Here is a 17,412-nt window from a genome sequence, read left to right on the forward strand (position 1 = left end):
TAACAGAGGAATTAACTTTACTCTTAAGTCTTTAATACTATGACTGTGTTATCTGTGATTTCCAAATTTCCAACCAAAACGCACTGGTTCTACATGCATACTTTTTACGTTGAAAAAGCAGTGTTTTTTTGACACCAGTTTTATCACGAGAGTTCTAATAAGGGCAATAACTCTTAACTTAATTCGTATTTTGTGATATTTTACAGTATCTAAGACAGTAAAAATTAAATTGAATGTGTATAGAATACGAAAATTGTTTAGAGGATGAAAGGGAGTTATAAAATTTATTTTGATAACAGATTTAGCAAAACTAGACAGGAGTTAACAAAAATGTTTCGCCGGATATTATTACTGCGCATGTCCAAATTCTTTGGCTTTCCTCGCAACAGAACAGAAATTCAAGTTCAGAACATATACAGTCCAGCAATATGTCTTACAGAGATTTAAGAAGTATATTCATTACTGTATTGTCAATTAACTAAACTCCAATATTGTATAACTAGTAAAATAACATCTGTGCTCACAGGATTTTTTTACGAGCTATTTTTTTTCATCATAAATTAGACATAAGTGTTAGACATAATTGACATAGCACTTGTCTCGCAAGAAATATACAATTCTGTCTCAGACTGCATTACTCTTACTCATGAAACTGTACAATCTGACCATATTGCTGTATACTTAAACATACAAAGTGAAGAAAATGTTGAAATAGAAGAAATGGAGGAAACCTGGAACTTGAAAAAAGCAGATTGGAAAAAATGGAAAGAATCAACAAAGGAGAGATTCGAAAATTTTATATTTAATAGAGAGGAAAAGGTACAAGAATTGTATAACAGATTTGAAAAGGAAATTATGGAATGCATGGAAGAGTCAATTCCAAAAATTGAGAAAAAAAAGTTCTTTGCTCATAGGCACCCAGTTTGGTGGGATGACGCCGTAAAAGATAGTAAAAAAAGCCTTAATCAAGCACAACGTAAATTTAAAGTTAAAAGTACTCCGAATAATTTTGAAAATCTTAAACAAGCAGAAATTAATTTCAACAAAGTAAAGGATTTGGCCCAAGAGGAATGGGGAAACAACTTAGCAGAAAAGCTTTCAAAAGCAGCTAATGTCAAGGACAAATGGAGTGTATTTAGAAAAATGACAAAGAAGCAAAATAATAACATGGTACTTCCATTTGTTGATGGAAATGGAAACGTAACATTTAAAGAAGAAATAAAATGTGAAGAACTAGAAACAACTTTCTTCAAGGGAAAACACTTAAATCCCAGTTCCTTTAATGCAAAATTTTATAAAGAAATAATGGACAAATATCATTCAATCTCAAATGATGAAGAACAACACTTAGAGGATGACAAGGATATTAATATCAACTTTGCCATAGAACAAGATGAGCTGGCTGGTGCAGTTTACAGACTAAAAAATGAAACTTGTCCAGGACCTGATAATTACTTTTCATTACTATTTATTAATGGAGATGATAATCTGTATAGCACTTTATTATATATAATGAATAAATCATGGGATGAGGGTTCCTTACCAAAATCATGGAAACAAGCAAATGTCAAGTTCATCAAAAAAATTGGTAAACCAAACTACAATAATCCCTCATCATATCGTCCAATTAGCTTAACAAGCATACTAGGTAAACTAATGGAAAGAATAGTAACATCAAGGTTAGAAGGTTATGTAGAGTCAAAATTTATATTAGATAAAGAACAAGAAGGTTTTCGACATTTCCGCTCCACCGACAATGCTTTATTATCATTTGTTCAAAACATCTTTAATGGATTTAATAAAGATGAAAGTACTATTGCATTAATGATTGACCTAGAAAAAGCCTATGATAGTGTTTGGAGAGAAGGACTTTTAACAAAACTACATGGATATGGAATTAAAGGTAAAATCTGGAAATGGATAGAGAATTTTTTACAAAACAGAGAAGCAAGATGTAATATAAACAAGCATCAGGGACAATGGTTTAAAACTCAAATTGGGCTTCCACAAGGATCAGTAATATCCCCCTTACTTTTCAACATCTTTATTATTGATATTTTTGCTAAAATTTCCTCTAACAAATGTAAATTTGCTGATGATGGGACAATCTGGAAAACAGGCAAAGACAAAGATGAATTAGTGAAGGAGTTACAAAAAGATATCAACTCTATCCATGAATGGTCAACAAAATGGAGAATAAACCTCAGTATAGAAAAAACAGAATTTTGTGTATTTTCCAGAAATGGTATGACAAAGGAGAACATCAAGATAATGTTACAAGGAAAGGAATTAAAATATAATCCTAACCCCAAAATTTTAGGCCTTACTTTAGATGAAAAATGTAATTTCAATAAACACATAGACACTGTTGAGCAAAAAGCACAAAAATCTTTAGGGATAATCAGAAACATCAAGGGAATAGCAAAGGTATCTACAAAAATTTTAATACAGATATATCAAAGTATAGTGCTGTCTACAATGTTATATGCTAGCAGTGTATGGCAAATCAACAACAACACGCATATAGATAAATTAAATGCTATTCAGAGAAAAGGATTAGCCTTATGTCTCAACCAACCAGCAACAGCTAGTATAGAAGCCTTGGAAGTAGTAGCAGGAATAGTACCACTGGACCTCAAAAGAGAAGAAGCTGGTATAAGACAAATTGCAAAAATAAAATCATATAAAATCACTATCCCTATTAAACAAATTTTTGAAGATTGGAAAAATATAAATGAACCTGAAAAGATAATCTCACCAATTGGAAAAATGGTATTACAGTCTGAAGACATGAAGAGGTCAACAGATATTGATTCTGATTATATAGAGTCTCAATTTGAATTCCGAGGGTTAGCAGCCTCAAAATCACCACCAGAGTATTGGAAAAATCTCGGAAGTTCAAAGACTAGATCAGAGGAACAAGCATTTCAGGGAAAGACTATCATTTTGAAAAAAATACAGCAACTTAAAAAGAATACAACATTAGCTTTCACTGATGGCTCCTGCAAAGGAAACCCAGGTCCATGCGGGGCTGGGGCAGCTATTTTAATATCAAACAGCACAGAACATGTGGAGTTAACACAGCCAGTTTCCAATAGAGGATCTATTTTATTAGGTGAATTAGTAGCTATCAAGCTGGTAATAGATTTTCTTATAATTCCAAACAACAGAAAAAACACTGAATCCATCAAAATTTTCTCAGACAGCCAATCAGCAATTGGAATTTTGACTTTAAATTGGAAATCAGATAATTACGGCAAAACTATTCATGATATTAAAATCGGTATATTGGCACTAAAATCAGAAGGAATCATTGTTTCCATTGAATGGACCCCTGGACACGCTGACATACAAGGTAATGAACTAGCAGACCAACTAGCTAAAAAAGCAGCACAGGAGGCAGAAAAAATACAAAGTATTCCAGTATTTACTAAACAAGATATACAAAAAGGAGCTAAAGACAGTGTTATGTTAAAATGGCAAAACAGATGGGACACCAGTGAAAAAGGAAGGAGATATTATGCATTTCAACAAAATGTTAAGAATACAATTCCAAAAGACAAACCGTCAACTGAAATATATAGAATAACTACTAGTTTAAGAACAGGATATTGCAATTTAAATTCATATAAATCAATGATATGCCCAGCACTCATCGACAAATGCAGCTGTGGACAAATAGAAACAGTTGACCATTATCTTCTGGATTGTGAAAATTATGAGGAGGCTAGAGAAAAACTCCGCTCTGCACTCTATTTCATAACATCAAAACTAACACTTGAATCAGAAGTACTATTAGCAACAACAGAAAATGATAATTACAAACATCACATAGAAGATATTCAAGATTTGTTAGGGGTTTTTATTAAAGATACTGGAAGGTTCACAAAATAGTTCGTTAAGGTTTTATAAGGGTTAATTATTTTTTTTTTTTTTTTTTTTTTTTTTTTTAATTAATTATTTAATTATTTATTTAGTTTCTCTGCAGTGCCACATCACAAATGTACTAATGAGTTTAATACAATAGAGACATAAAATTACCAGAGTGATCGAAATTACAGATAGAGATTATAGTGTCAAGTTGACACTTCTAAAGACTAAAGACTAAAGTAAAAAATGATAAACCTTGACATGCCAGTGAAGCTGAATTCAAGTCACTTGTATAGTCATTTCGGCATCCAGTCTAATCGGGACCTGATTGGTTCGGGACCCATGATTAACCAAACATTAATTTCGCCAGTGAACATTTTGTCCATATCTTCCATCCAGGTGTCAAATACGTCTCAAGAAGAATAATTTAGCGACAAGAAAACATTTTTTTTAATTTAAAAAACTTATTCCTAATAAATATTAAAAGAATATGCAAAAGAAAACAATTTTAGCGACAAGAAAATGAATATTCTATCAATAAATAGATAGAAAAAAATTTGAAACATAGATCTTATTCAATAGACAACTTTCGAGTTCGATGCATTTCCGTCAAAAACTCTGGTTTTAGTGAACGTCATTTGTGCGTTTAGGGGCGTTGTCACTTCCATTCCAATGTTGAGCGAGTGGTTGGAAAACTAAAATTCTATATTGTACGAATTATTCAGCAAATTGAATTCTCAAAATTGACAATCAGCATTGCTGTCATTAGGGAATTGTCATTAAGTACCTACAGAACATCCATTATTTCTAGTTTATCCTGCACAATGACGATCACTAAGACGCTTGATGAACGTAAATAGTGCAGGGATACAGGCAACCCACCCTATCTGGTAAATGACGTCATAAAAGGCGTGTATAATTGACGAGTTTTTTCCGGTGTATCAGATATTTTATTGTTTATTATGTTTTACTATTAAGCAAGCTTTACGTTTACTCTGTCATATTATGGTATTAATTTTACTTGTGTTTTTGAACAATGATATATTTATCTTATAATTGGTTCATATAACTCTCTTTGTACAATATATAATGCAAAATGCATTATTTGTTCATCATTGTCCAAAAAATACAGACACAAATTGTGAAATACAATGAACTGTCTGAAATCAAGCAAGAGGACAACATAATTAAAATGTGAATATTTTTTATCACTTTTGTGTATTGTCTCATTTAACGATGTTTATGCATAGTTCAATGTTGATTGAAGATTAAAGAAAATTAATGACAATGTTGAATTTTCAACAGGTGTTCACTAAACCTATGAAAGAAGTTTCTTCAAGATCATAAAAATCATAAAAAGAAATTTGTTTTGAATTTTAAAATAAATCTAATTTACTGAAAAAGGAAATATTTACATTTTTACACTGACCATAGAATTCACATGCAAAACACTGGGTTCTGTAGGACCCTTAACATATTTATTCATATCATGTAAATGTAACTATTTTTTGAATTTATTTACGAACAGGTTATATGACTGTGCTTGTATTATTTCAGATTTTACAGAAATGATGAGAGCACTTGGCTATCCAAGACTTATTTCAATGGAAAACTTCAGAAATCCTAATTTTCCATTGGTTGCAGAGGTGTTGAAGTGGCTTGTCAAGAGGTAAGGTTTTTTACAGAGACAAAATCTTAAATCTAAATGTAGAATCTTTCTGATAAATGTATAATGTGTTAAAAGGATTTAAAATTTATGCTTCCTAAAAAGAAGCAGTGCACATTCAGAAAAGATTTAAAAGTGTAGATGTCATTATTAAATAGGCTGAAAAGTAATTAAATGTTATACTTTTCAGTTCTTAAAAGAACATGAACTAAATGATAAATTTGTCTGGTATTGTTGCCAAATAAAAATACTGTTGAAAAGTTGGCCTCTTGGCTGAAATGTAAAGTCAAGATTTGTAATATGTAATTATTTTATATAAGATTGAAGCAAATAAAACAGATAAAAATGAGTGTATGATTTACAGGTATGATCCATCAGCTGATGTAATTGGTGATACAGACACAGAACAAGACAGAGTTATATTTATAAAGACTATTGCAGAGTTTATGGTATGTATTAAACCATTTGCACTTATGGTATAGATAAAAACATATTTTGGTGTCTGGATTATTTTCATGAGCATAATGATATTCAAAAGTTCTTACAATGAGTACAAATGATTTATTTATATATTGGGGACATAGTTTTAGGTTGATCTTGTCCATCTGAATTAGTTTTAGTTGAAGTATTTTATACAAGATAAAGAAGTTAAAAAAATATGTTATTATAGATATCTTTCCTTAAATCATGATTATGGAATATATGGTATTGTTGAATCAATAAAAGAAAATACAACTTACTGGTAGACTTCACATGCTACATGTATCTCAAGGTAGAAAAAATATATTGCTTTATTATTCAGGCTACCAAAGCTCACATAAAACTAAACACAAAGAAACTGTATCAGTCTGATGGATATGCAGTCAAAGAACTTCTCAAAGTAACATCTGTATTGTATAATGCCATGAAAACTAATACATCTAATCAGGCAGACAGTAATGAGGACTCAGATGTTTCTGCATTGTCGTTTGATATCACATCCAGGGTAAGTCATTTTATATTAAGTCAGGGTAATGTATTTGCTATTATCGCTATTTTGTGCATTTTTCTTTTGATCTTTTTTGTGATAATTTTCATATCATGCTTCTTGCTTGAGATGGAAAAATTATCGCTAGAAACTAAGGAGGCCACGTGGCGTTGCTAACGAAATTGACATGAAATTGACAACGTCGTCATAGGTAAAATAGCGATAAACAGATTATCACTGTACCAGCTCAAGCGAGAAAATCAATCTCATTGAGATGATCAACGATAATCTATAATTATATCCAGCTTGAGTCATGTAATATTACATCCAGGGTTAAATAATTAACCTGATGGTTAGTCATATTTTAAATTTATAAAGTCCATGATGCCTTTAGATAAAATATACTATCCATTTTGTTCCAGTAAATAATGTTTGATAGAAAACTAGTATAAAAACATTATTGATGATGTTTATTTATTTGAACAGATTGGAGATTTAAAGGAGGCCAGGAGACTTGCTTCAGAGATCACATCAAAGGGATCTACGTTGTATGATTTGTTAGGAAGAGAAGTGGATTTAAGGGTAAATGTCAATGTTTTGTTTGAGTATTATGCTTTTTACATAGAGATTAATACATGGCATTTTCCATATTGACCCAGGTATCAGCCAGAGATATTTTAAGCAGAAGTAACTTGCACTGTAATAGGCCACTCTGATATGGGTTATCTGCCTGTGTTGGAAATTATGACTTGTTTACTTCCGTTCATTATACCTATACAAAAGCTATCATAATTATGTAAAGTATGACAAATCTAGATAACACAGGTGTCTATATTAAAAACAAGAATTATGATAAAACTATCTTTACTTTTTACCTTATATGGCATACAAACTTGATATAATATCAAGGAAGAAGTGTGTATTGAAAAGTAAAATTGGACTACAGTATCTTGATTCGAGGCCTGACACATACAGATTGGTGGGATAAGGCATGTTTGTGAACCATAAACCCTTGCCTACTCTGTTATTGTGGTGTACAACAATTGAACAAACTGTAAAAATCTGTCAAAAATTGCTCAATTCATCAGATTGATACAAAAATAATTATCAATCAGTATTTCTCAATCTAATTTAGTATATATAGATAGATATCATATGCATCACTGGAAAGCATTCCTTGTGTTAAGCTAAAATATAAGTGGTAACAGAATGTAGGACCACAGGTGTTAACAACTAAATAGCAATATGTTAAGTTAAATATTCAACTTTTGAAAATGATACAACACTTTATGTTACAATATCTGCTTACAGGAACAAAGATCAATAGTTATAGCCAAGTCATTAGAAATAAATGAAGTGGAGAGAGGAATGTCTGATTCAATAAAGGCAGTAGAGGTGAGTATTGTGACATCACAGAATATTTGGTTACCAATTGCTGCTTAGAAATCTGGTAAAAGAAATCAGTAAAATATATTACTACATACATTAAAAAATACTAGTTCTAAGCAATCAAACTGTCACAATAGTGGTTATTTTGTAATGTACTACTTCTGGTTAACTTTTCCTGGTACAAACAAAATAAAGAGAAATATTTTATTAAGAACCAGCAAATACACCTATATGCTATCATGCAAACCACACACATCTTACTGTTAGCTAGCATTATCTTGGACAAACTGTTAAAATATAAATTATTCCATATATCAGAATGAAGTAAAGAAAACTATGATGATGTTAGACAATGTAGCATCTGATGAAGCTAACTTGGAGGCAAAGATAGAGAAAAAGAGGAATGAACTGGAAAGGAATAATAAAAGATTACAGACATTACAGAGTGTTAGGTAAAATGTTTTGTAGGCAAATATTGAGAATTAGTGAAATGAATATAGTAAAAAAGTACAAATTTGAATTATGAAATTTGGGATATTTGTCATGGAGATTAAAGCTTGATAACACTAAAACCCAATGACATCTTTAGGTCAACATTTAATCTGAAACATTAGATAGTGTGTATAATATTTAAAGCACTGAATTGATCTGAGTCCACACAAAATAAAAGTGAATCTTCATAAAGGAACTACCAGATATCTACATCAATGCCAAATCCCTAAAGAACAATAAACAATATACATAACAATAGAGAACGACTGACAAGGTTCCTGACATGAACCATGCACATTAAAACATGTAGCCGGTTTAAACAAGATTTTCCACTATTCAGTCATTATCCCCTTCTGATTTTGCTCTGACAACAGAATAAACATTTCCATGTAAGAATTATGTGGATTGAAGCCTGAATTTTTATCAGAAAAAAAGGCATTCAACTCTCAAATAAATCATCCAAAACAGCAGGGGTCATTGTCATTGACAACAATGTTACAGTCTAAGTTTTTGTAATCAGCCATTTGTAAAAATTAAGAAAAATTAGGACTGAAAAATAGAATATCTTATTCTTAAACTGCAGACATTGAACAGTGCTGGTTGGAGACACAGTTGAGAAACATATTATCAAAGAGAAAACTACACAATTTATCATCTGAATTTATTATTTTGTTTGTTCTATGTTCTCTCCTCTTGATTTTTAAATTGTCATTTCATTTTTATTTACTATTTTAGGCCAGCTTATATGGATGAGTATGAAAAGTTGGAAGAAGATTTACAAAAACTCTATGAAACCTACGTACTTAAATTTAGAAATTTGTCCCACTTAGAGGCACAGTTAGAAGATTTCTATAGATCTGAACAGGATAAATTTGAGGTAAACTATTAGAATAAATAAAAGCAAAATTTTTATGTCAGAAAGGGATGTGGTATTCTATAAGATTTGAATAAATGTAGGCATTTTGTAATGCTTTAGGATTCACATATTTTGTACCAAGCATTTTTCCCATAAAATATTTAGTTATTAAAAACATGTACTCCTGTTGATTTTAAACTGCACATTTAAAAAAAAAATGCTTTAACAGATATTGTTTACTGAAAGATTACTGATAAGAAATAAAGAATCTTGAAATAAAGAATCTTGATAACTTAATATAATCAGCCAGATACTGTGATAGATGAATACTTTTTTGTGTCATCTACATGGAATTATTGGCTATTGTTGTCACAGATTTTGTTTCTGAATAAATTCAAACTCAGTTCATTGGTTTATTAGACTATTGTAAAAAATATTGTTCAGAAAAACCATGAATAAAATTACTGGTTTTTAGTATTTGATTCTGAACGTTCTAAATTTAAGACTTCTTACATATTTAAACTAAGAACTTCAGGATTCTTTAACAGGAAACTGAAGAAAAACTGAAACAAATGGCAGAAAGATTGAAAACTGAGGAAAAAATTCGAGATAATATTCCACATCATGAAGAAGTTGCAGGTATGAATGGTAAATACATAAAATTATAACTAATATTCATAATTCTACATTTAAGCATTATTTTGTTTTTTGCAAAGTATCTGTTCATAGTAACTGCTGATGAAGACCGTACTTAACCCTTTAATAGTTTACTTTTATATCGGATGCAGTGTTGTCTCATTTGCACTCATACCATATCTTCTTATATCTATAGCCCAATTAAGCCTGAAAGTCATATTGGTAATTTTGAAAAATAATATAGGAAAATTAAAACTTTTAACAAGCAGACTATTGAAATTTTTTAACAAAAGAACATATAACGTAGTTGTTTAATGATAATACATACTGTTGCATGTTAAATAATTGTAAAGAGCATTCAACGGTTCCTTATCAGGTTAAAGAATTTGCCTATGTTTATGGCCAAGCCACGTCAACTTGAAACTTTCTCCACATGTTGATTATGATATTAAATTTTTTATTGCAATTTCAATGTTTAGAGAACATGAAAATTGGATGATGGGAGCAAGGGATAGTGTCCAATAAACACATATTGCTGTTTTATTTTAGCTTTATTCCATATTTGTGTACATGTAAATTCTTAAAATGTTGTTTTGATAGATGATAGTGAGGAAAGTGATGATGATGATTTAGATGATGATGAAGATGATGATGATGAACAGAGACAGATGAGACAAAGGCCTGATGGTAATTATCTCCCCTTTATTTTTCATGTTAATCAAACCCACTTCAAGATCAGATAGATTTGTTAGTGTAATTCTTTGATAGTATACTTTTCCTGTTTGAAGACATTTTGTTTTCATTTCCTTATTGTATATTAGTCCTGCAGTTGTCGGATAATATTTTTCTACATGATTTATTTTTATCAATAGATGAATTTGTGATTGGCATGCCTTTATTAATAAGTTTCCTTACTTTATTTATTATGAAAAATCTTCTAGGTAAATTGAGCAGTTGAGTAAGCCTCGTTTTTTACTGTTTTATATTTCTTTTATTCCATTTACTTATATTTTTTTTTCATTTGTCATTCATTTTATTTAATTGATTCAACTGTTTTAGATAAGAAAACTAAAAAAGTCAATATTTCAAAAAGAAAAGGTATTGAGTGTTTAACTTCACACAATGTCATCAATGTGTTCACTTGTAATCTTTAAATAACAAGTCATAGAGTCAAATTATGGGCTGTCCATATACACATGATATATGTTATACACAGAAAACATTGTGTGTGGACAGTAGGTTTTGTGGTCAATAAAGCAAAACTGTCTAATTTACCATTTAATTAATAGAGTTCAGGTAAATAGTAATTTTTAATTGTTAGTAAATTTTATTACTCTCAATTTTGTCCTGATTATACAAGAAGTATTTGCCACTGGATATTACTCAAACAACAACCAATCAATCCAGTAAAAACTTGTTATTCTATTAACTCTATTTGTTTTAGTTTCTTGTCTATGAACATATATGTTAAATGTAAAAACAATTTTCAGGCCATGAGAATTATTAAGTATGTCCCATTTTTCACATTTTGTAGTATTTCATTGAATTTCCAAATTTAATATATACTGTAAATTCAGATATTATTGGGAGGTTTTTATTAATGCTAATAATACGACTGTGTGAGAATCATAATAATAAAAACCCACATTCTGGTATCTCATACATATATATACCCATACTTTTCCAAAATTGCTATAATTAATCCTATATTATTGTCCAATTTTTTAAAATAGCAATAATAAATCCACACAATTATTTCTGAATTTACAGAAATGGAAATCACTGATTTTACTTTTTGGCAAGAATAAAATTGAGAGATTACAATAAATACCATGCAAAGTTTACCATATATATAAACAGAAATAAGGGGGTTTATTATTGACATCTTAATGTTCCTTGATGGGTGATTGTCTTGATAAAACCAAATCTTTTGCAGACAGTAGTGACAAAAATGACGCCACCATGTTTTATGTTTTGATAGAGCACAAATATTTTTATTAACATACATGCAAGTTTATGAATAGGAATTTTTAAATTTCATCAGATAGTGAATAATCTGCAAGAAATAAACTGCCTAACATTAATTCAGGGAATATAGTAATGTCTACAATCTGATTGGTCTACCTTTAGGCAATATACTTAAGTATATTAACCTATAGTAAGACTTCTGGAACAAAAATGCAATATGAAATATGATTAATGTTCTAAAAATGTTTATGAAACCTTATGTAACATTGTTGTTTTCAAAATAATTGAATGATATCCTGATTTTCACTTAAACCTTTTCGAAAAATTTGGAAAAGGAAAATTTGTAATGTCAGAGCTTATTGTATTACAATTTCTGCCTAAAGAGAATAAGCTTGTTTTTGAGAAACTCTTGCACTACAAAATCAGAAAATAGTTATCATTGTTTTTGTTGATATTTTAGTTTAACAGAGAGAAAAAAAGGTTGCATTCTATATGTTAGAGTACAAATCCATCATTCCGTTTCTAATAAAGAGAACAAGAATTCATTTACTATTAAGAGTACAGATGATTGCTTTTCATGTGTGAGAGTAAAAAAGTGTACATTATATAATTAAATCTTAAATGAGGAAATATTTACAATAGAATATCAATTTCTATCAAATTCTTTGGAAATTTTATTGAGAAACCACAATTTAACTTCAAATAGATTGCTGCTCTTGACTTCGCACATTTCTTTACTGTAATGGACCTTTCTCACAAATTTTAAATTGAGTATCTCTAGAATTAGAAATGTCACAATTTTTTTTTATACTCTGATGCAGTTTAATAATATGCATATGTAATTTCATCAAAATCTGAAATATTGCCTAATTATGTATACTTAGATAAGAGCAAAACAGATATATCTTTATGAACATGTAATGTACACAAACTACATGTGTACTGCTTCAGTTGTATGACACAAAGATACCAAATAGAGTTATTATTTTGAAGGTTTTGATATGCCAGAAGACCCAGGTACAGTGAACACCTAGATTTCAGTCTATATATATATATGTTACTTTTATAGTCCTATTAAGGTTTCTGTCTGTTCTTAATGTTGTCAGAGTTCACACTCCTATTTTCATGGCAAGATATATTTGGCTATTGGGACAAAATATATATTTTTGTGTTTGACTTTTATATAGACATATCCCTTAAAACCCCTTCTGATTTCTAAAAACAATATTCTTTTTTTCTGAATCTAAGCTTAGGTACTTTAACAAATCAATGCAGACCTTATTTTATATTTATCTTGGAATGGACAGAAATAGAGAATCTGATAGGAAGTAGTTTTTTAAATTACATTATACATTGGATACAGTATATAGTCAGGCAAGCTAGATAGTAAATGTTCATGTATAAATGTATAAATATAATATGAAGATTCTTATCATTATAGGCTAAACCACTATTTATCCTGCAATCAACCATTTTACAGTACAATTAAAAATATACAAAAACCTATGTAAGGAGATCATTCTTATCTTTTATGAGTAAACAGTAATATTTAAATAAATGTTTACATCACCATTTATTTATTTTTTATTTTCACCCTCGCTATGTGTCTGTAATGCAAATTTCATCCAATTACCTAAGACATGAACAGTGTTAAAATTAACATTCAAGCACCCGTATCGAATTGCAGGATAAAAAGAATATACTTAAAACATTGTTGGAAAATGTGATATTTATTTATACTCATTAAGCATCAGGAGAAAACAAGACTTTATGACTCTTACATTTCTACCTTTCCTGATGCTTATTGTGTATAAATACATTTTATATTCCCCAACAATAAGAAACTACAAGCATGATTGTATTTGGAGAGATCTTCAGTATATATACATTTATTTATGCAACACATTTATTTGCTTTTTTTTTTATCATAAATGGCTGATACAGATCAATACAATATCACTAATGATAAGTTCTATCTAACCACAGTACAGAAAAGAAGAAAAGCTTTTTACTAAAAAGGAGTCTAGATTTAGTCAAAAGTTCCTTAACTTCTGATTTTACTGTGCTTTTTATATATTTTATTATTGTTGCATGAAAATGTTTTAACTTTTGAATATGTATGAGCCCTATATTGAACAGGTTAGCTCACATGGTAACATCCGTCCATGGCTCCTTATTCTGACTACTACATTGTAGCTTCCCAACCAGAATCCTGGAAAAAGGACCTAATACCAATTTTATAGTGTTTGTCCTGGCAGGATAATAAACCAATGATCCATCCACACTTGACCTTTTATCTATTATATTACCTGCAATAAAATGTTAACAGATTTTGAAAGGCAGAATGTTTGAAATATTTAAGTTTTCTTTAGAAAATAGGCCCATCATAATATTTATAAATGTTTCACCTGAATGCCTTCATTTTTTCAACTTACAAATAATGTGCTTTGTTTTCTTCAAAATTTATTGATGTCAGCTTAACATATTTTGTGCCCTGGACTAATTGGTCTCTTATTTTTGTCTCCCCTGCACCCAGAATATGAAACACAGGAATGCTAATTCTGCTGTTTGTATAAAGTTGAAAATGAGACATTTCAGCATGAGTACTTTTGTTAAATAATTCTCTATCCGTCAACATTCAGTGTATCAGAAGAGTCTTTTTAAAGTAACATTATATTTGTGCTAGATGTTGTAATTGATTATCGGTATATATCACACAAATGATTAAGATCATATACTATTAAGTTATTTGAGATATCAATTAAAGGTCTTTTTGGGATAAGGCAAGATAAGAGTTGGTTTAGGATATATTTGTTCTTTCAAATTAAGTTGTTAGATATTCAGATTATTTATGGCACATTTCTAAAAACTTACGCTCATAACTATTTGTTAAGATATAAAATAAAATATTATTTCACATCATTGAAAGGTTCATATTAAATCAAAACTGTGCAAATGATTGTACTTACACTAGGAATAGATCTGTTTTGGTCAACATGTAGTCTTCAACAATAATGGCAAACTGGCTATTCAATATGTCTTACCTGGATTCTTCAAAAGCTTTACTAGTTCTTTGTCATCTGTGAAACAGATATCATAATTAAGTTCAGTCAAATTAGTGTTGTTCTTGACTGTTAGGTTATCTTACTACATTTAGTTCAAATTCATTTTCCAATGTTACTTTTTAGTTTAATTGATTAAATCATGTTATCTTATTTTGCAGCTGCAGCAGGGGAAAGAAAACAGAGGGTTATGGGTAATATGATGGGGAATATTAGTGAAGAGGTCAGTATTATTATCAATCATTATAGACACAACTTTGTCCTATTATAATGTATGAACATAGGGAATTAATCTTTCTTATTTTCATGCCCCCAGCGTAGGCAAAGTGGCATTAAGTATTTCTCTCAACCATCCTTTCTTCCTTTCTATGTTGTTTCTTCACTCTAATTAAGTATTCTGCATCCAAAAATTATAAAACTCATACAAAAGGCTAAGAACCAAAAACTAGCAAGCATAATTTGGGCAGTGCGTCATTCACTTTGTTGGATTCAGTTGTTTATATAGCTCAGCATTCATTGCTGCTTTAGTCTTTTTATTATTTTACATCGACACTTACAGTTTTAATGAATTTACAAAGTACTCTGAATTGTGGATTTGTAATTTGTGTCATTAACATTTGCCTTGCATCTCCTTTGAAACGTATTAAATGTGGTATTTTTTTTCTCTTTTTGCAGGATAGTGATTCTGACGATGATGATGATGACGATGAAGATGATTCAGAAATAGATTTAGATGCTGATGATCAGGATGATAGCGGAGATGATGTTGTAGCCCCTCCAAATCCTCGTAAACGACAACCACCACAACTAGATGATAGTGATAATGATTTCTAGTTATCTATGACTTATATCAATGAATACAGCAAACAAATGTGATATAGTATAGTAGGGGATTTAAAGGCAACAACATATTTAAGTTTTCAGAATTCACAGACCATTTTTATTTTTTTCAGCTCAAGATAGGTTTTTTGATAAATGAAACTGAATAAAAGTCCCTTCTTGTGTCATTGGCCTGAGATAGGTAATGAATTATTTTGTATGGCCTGACTGAAAATATTTAAATCTAAAGCATCTAATAAAGGAAATGGCATTCCATTTGATAACATATTTCATGGCTGGCCATGTTCAATATATAATGAAAAAGTGTTACGGTGATTTTCTGACAAATCTTAATTATTGTATCAAAACTTTAAACAAGGGATGATATAGCACATGCATTTACAAAGAATATAAAAGTTATAAGAGAAATCTATAATATCATCTGTACTTTCATTTTCTTGCATTCTAGAAAAATAAATCTAGTATATAAAGATCTTAAAAATGAATGTAAAAAATGTTCAATAGTTATTGTGAAGATAACTGTTGAAAAATACCAAGTAATATATCAAATATAATGTTAATGAATGAATGGATTTGAAAAAAAAGAAGAAAAATATTATTTATTAGGTCTTAATTATTTATTTCTTGTGTATGTTATTTTAATGTGATTATTATTACATTATTTTCAAACAAGTCTTGTTATTTTATTTGAACATCACGAACATTACGGTTAGTCAGATTGCTTCATTTTTATACGACCGCAAAAATTTTAATTTTTTGGTCGTATATTGCTATCACGTTGGCGTCGTCGTCTGCGTCGTCGTCATCGTCCGAATACTTTTAGTTTTCGCACTCTAACTTTAGTAAAAGTGAATAGAAATCAATGAAATTTTAACACAAGGTTTATGACCACAAAAGGAAGGTTGGGAGCAATTTTGGATGTTTTGGTCCCAACATTTTAGGAATTAGGGGCCAAAAAGGGCCCAAATAAGCATTTTCTTGGTTTTCGCACTATAACTTTAGTTTAAGTGAATAGAAATCTATGAAATTTTGACACAAGGTTTATGACCACAAAAGGAAGGTTGGGATTGATTTTTGGAGTTGAGGTCACAACAGTTTATGAATTAGGGGCCAAAAAGGGGCCCAAATAAGCATTATTTTTGGTTTTTGCACCATAACTTTAGTATAAGTAAATAGAAATCTATGAAATTTAAACACAAGGTTTATGACCATAAAAGGAAGGTTGGGTTTGATTTTTGGAGTTTTGGTTCCAACAGTTAAGGAATTAAGGGCCAAAAAAGGGCCCAAATAAGCATTATTCTTGGTTTTCGCACAATAACTTCAGTATAAGTAAATGGAAATCAATGAAATTTAAACACAAGGTTTATGACCACAAAAGGAAGGTTGGGATTGATTTTTGGAGTTGAGGTCACAACAGTTTATGAATTAGGGGCCAAAAAGGGGCCCAAATAAGCATTATTTTTGGTTTTTGCACCATAACTTTAGTATAAGTAAATAGAAATCTATGAAATTTAAACACAAGGTTTATGACCATAAAAGGAAGGTTGGGTTTGATTTTGGGAGTTTTGGTCCTAACAGTTTAGGATTAAGGGGCCTAAAGGGTCCAAAATTGAACTTTGTGTGATTTCATCAAAAATTGAATAATTGGGGTTCTTTGATATGCCGA

At 30.0% G+C, this 17,412-nt stretch overlaps 2 protein-coding genes across 7 annotated transcripts in view; one reads left to right on the forward strand and one right to left on the reverse strand.

Moving 5' to 3' along the window:
* The window catches only part of LOC139489460 (uncharacterized), a 43,944-nt gene extending 43,833 nt beyond the window's left edge, over positions 1 to 111 (reverse strand). The window contains exon 1 of the mRNA XM_071275848.1: positions 22 to 111. The gene's annotated coding sequence lies outside the window, so the exon portion shown is untranslated. The remainder of the gene's footprint in view (positions 1 to 21) is intronic.
* Positions 112 to 320: 209 nt separating this feature from the next.
* Positions 321 to 16,418, forward strand: LOC139489461 (clusterin-associated protein 1-like). 6 transcript variants are annotated; one of them, XR_011656186.1, is made up of 13 exons: positions 321 to 450; positions 5,428 to 5,539; positions 5,901 to 5,985; positions 6,339 to 6,521; positions 6,990 to 7,085; positions 7,815 to 7,898; positions 8,211 to 8,344; positions 9,120 to 9,261; positions 9,789 to 9,888; positions 10,477 to 10,563; positions 10,818 to 10,834; positions 15,068 to 15,129; positions 15,582 to 15,655. XR_011656186.1 is itself a non-coding variant. In XM_071275850.1 (13 exons), exons 1-13 carry the CDS (start codon positions 429 to 431, stop codon positions 15,738 to 15,740), a joined length of 1,290 nt encoding a protein of 429 aa, XP_071131951.1. In that variant the 5' UTR covers positions 321 to 428; the 3' UTR covers positions 15,741 to 16,418. The 6 variants fall into 6 exon arrangements, 4 of the variants coding, with proteins under 4 accessions (XP_071131951.1, XP_071131952.1, XP_071131953.1 ...); XR_011656187.1 differs by having other exon boundaries at positions 9,789 to 9,879; XM_071275850.1 differs by lacking the exon at positions 10,818 to 10,834 and adding an exon at positions 12,838 to 12,861 and having other exon boundaries at positions 15,582 to 16,418.
* The last annotated feature ends 994 nt before the right edge of the window (positions 16,419 to 17,412 follow it).

Source organism: Mytilus edulis, chromosome 9, assembly GCF_963676685.1.
Source record: "Mytilus edulis chromosome 9, xbMytEdul2.2, whole genome shotgun sequence".
Taxonomy (NCBI): Eukaryota; Metazoa; Mollusca; class Bivalvia; order Mytilida; family Mytilidae; genus Mytilus; species Mytilus edulis.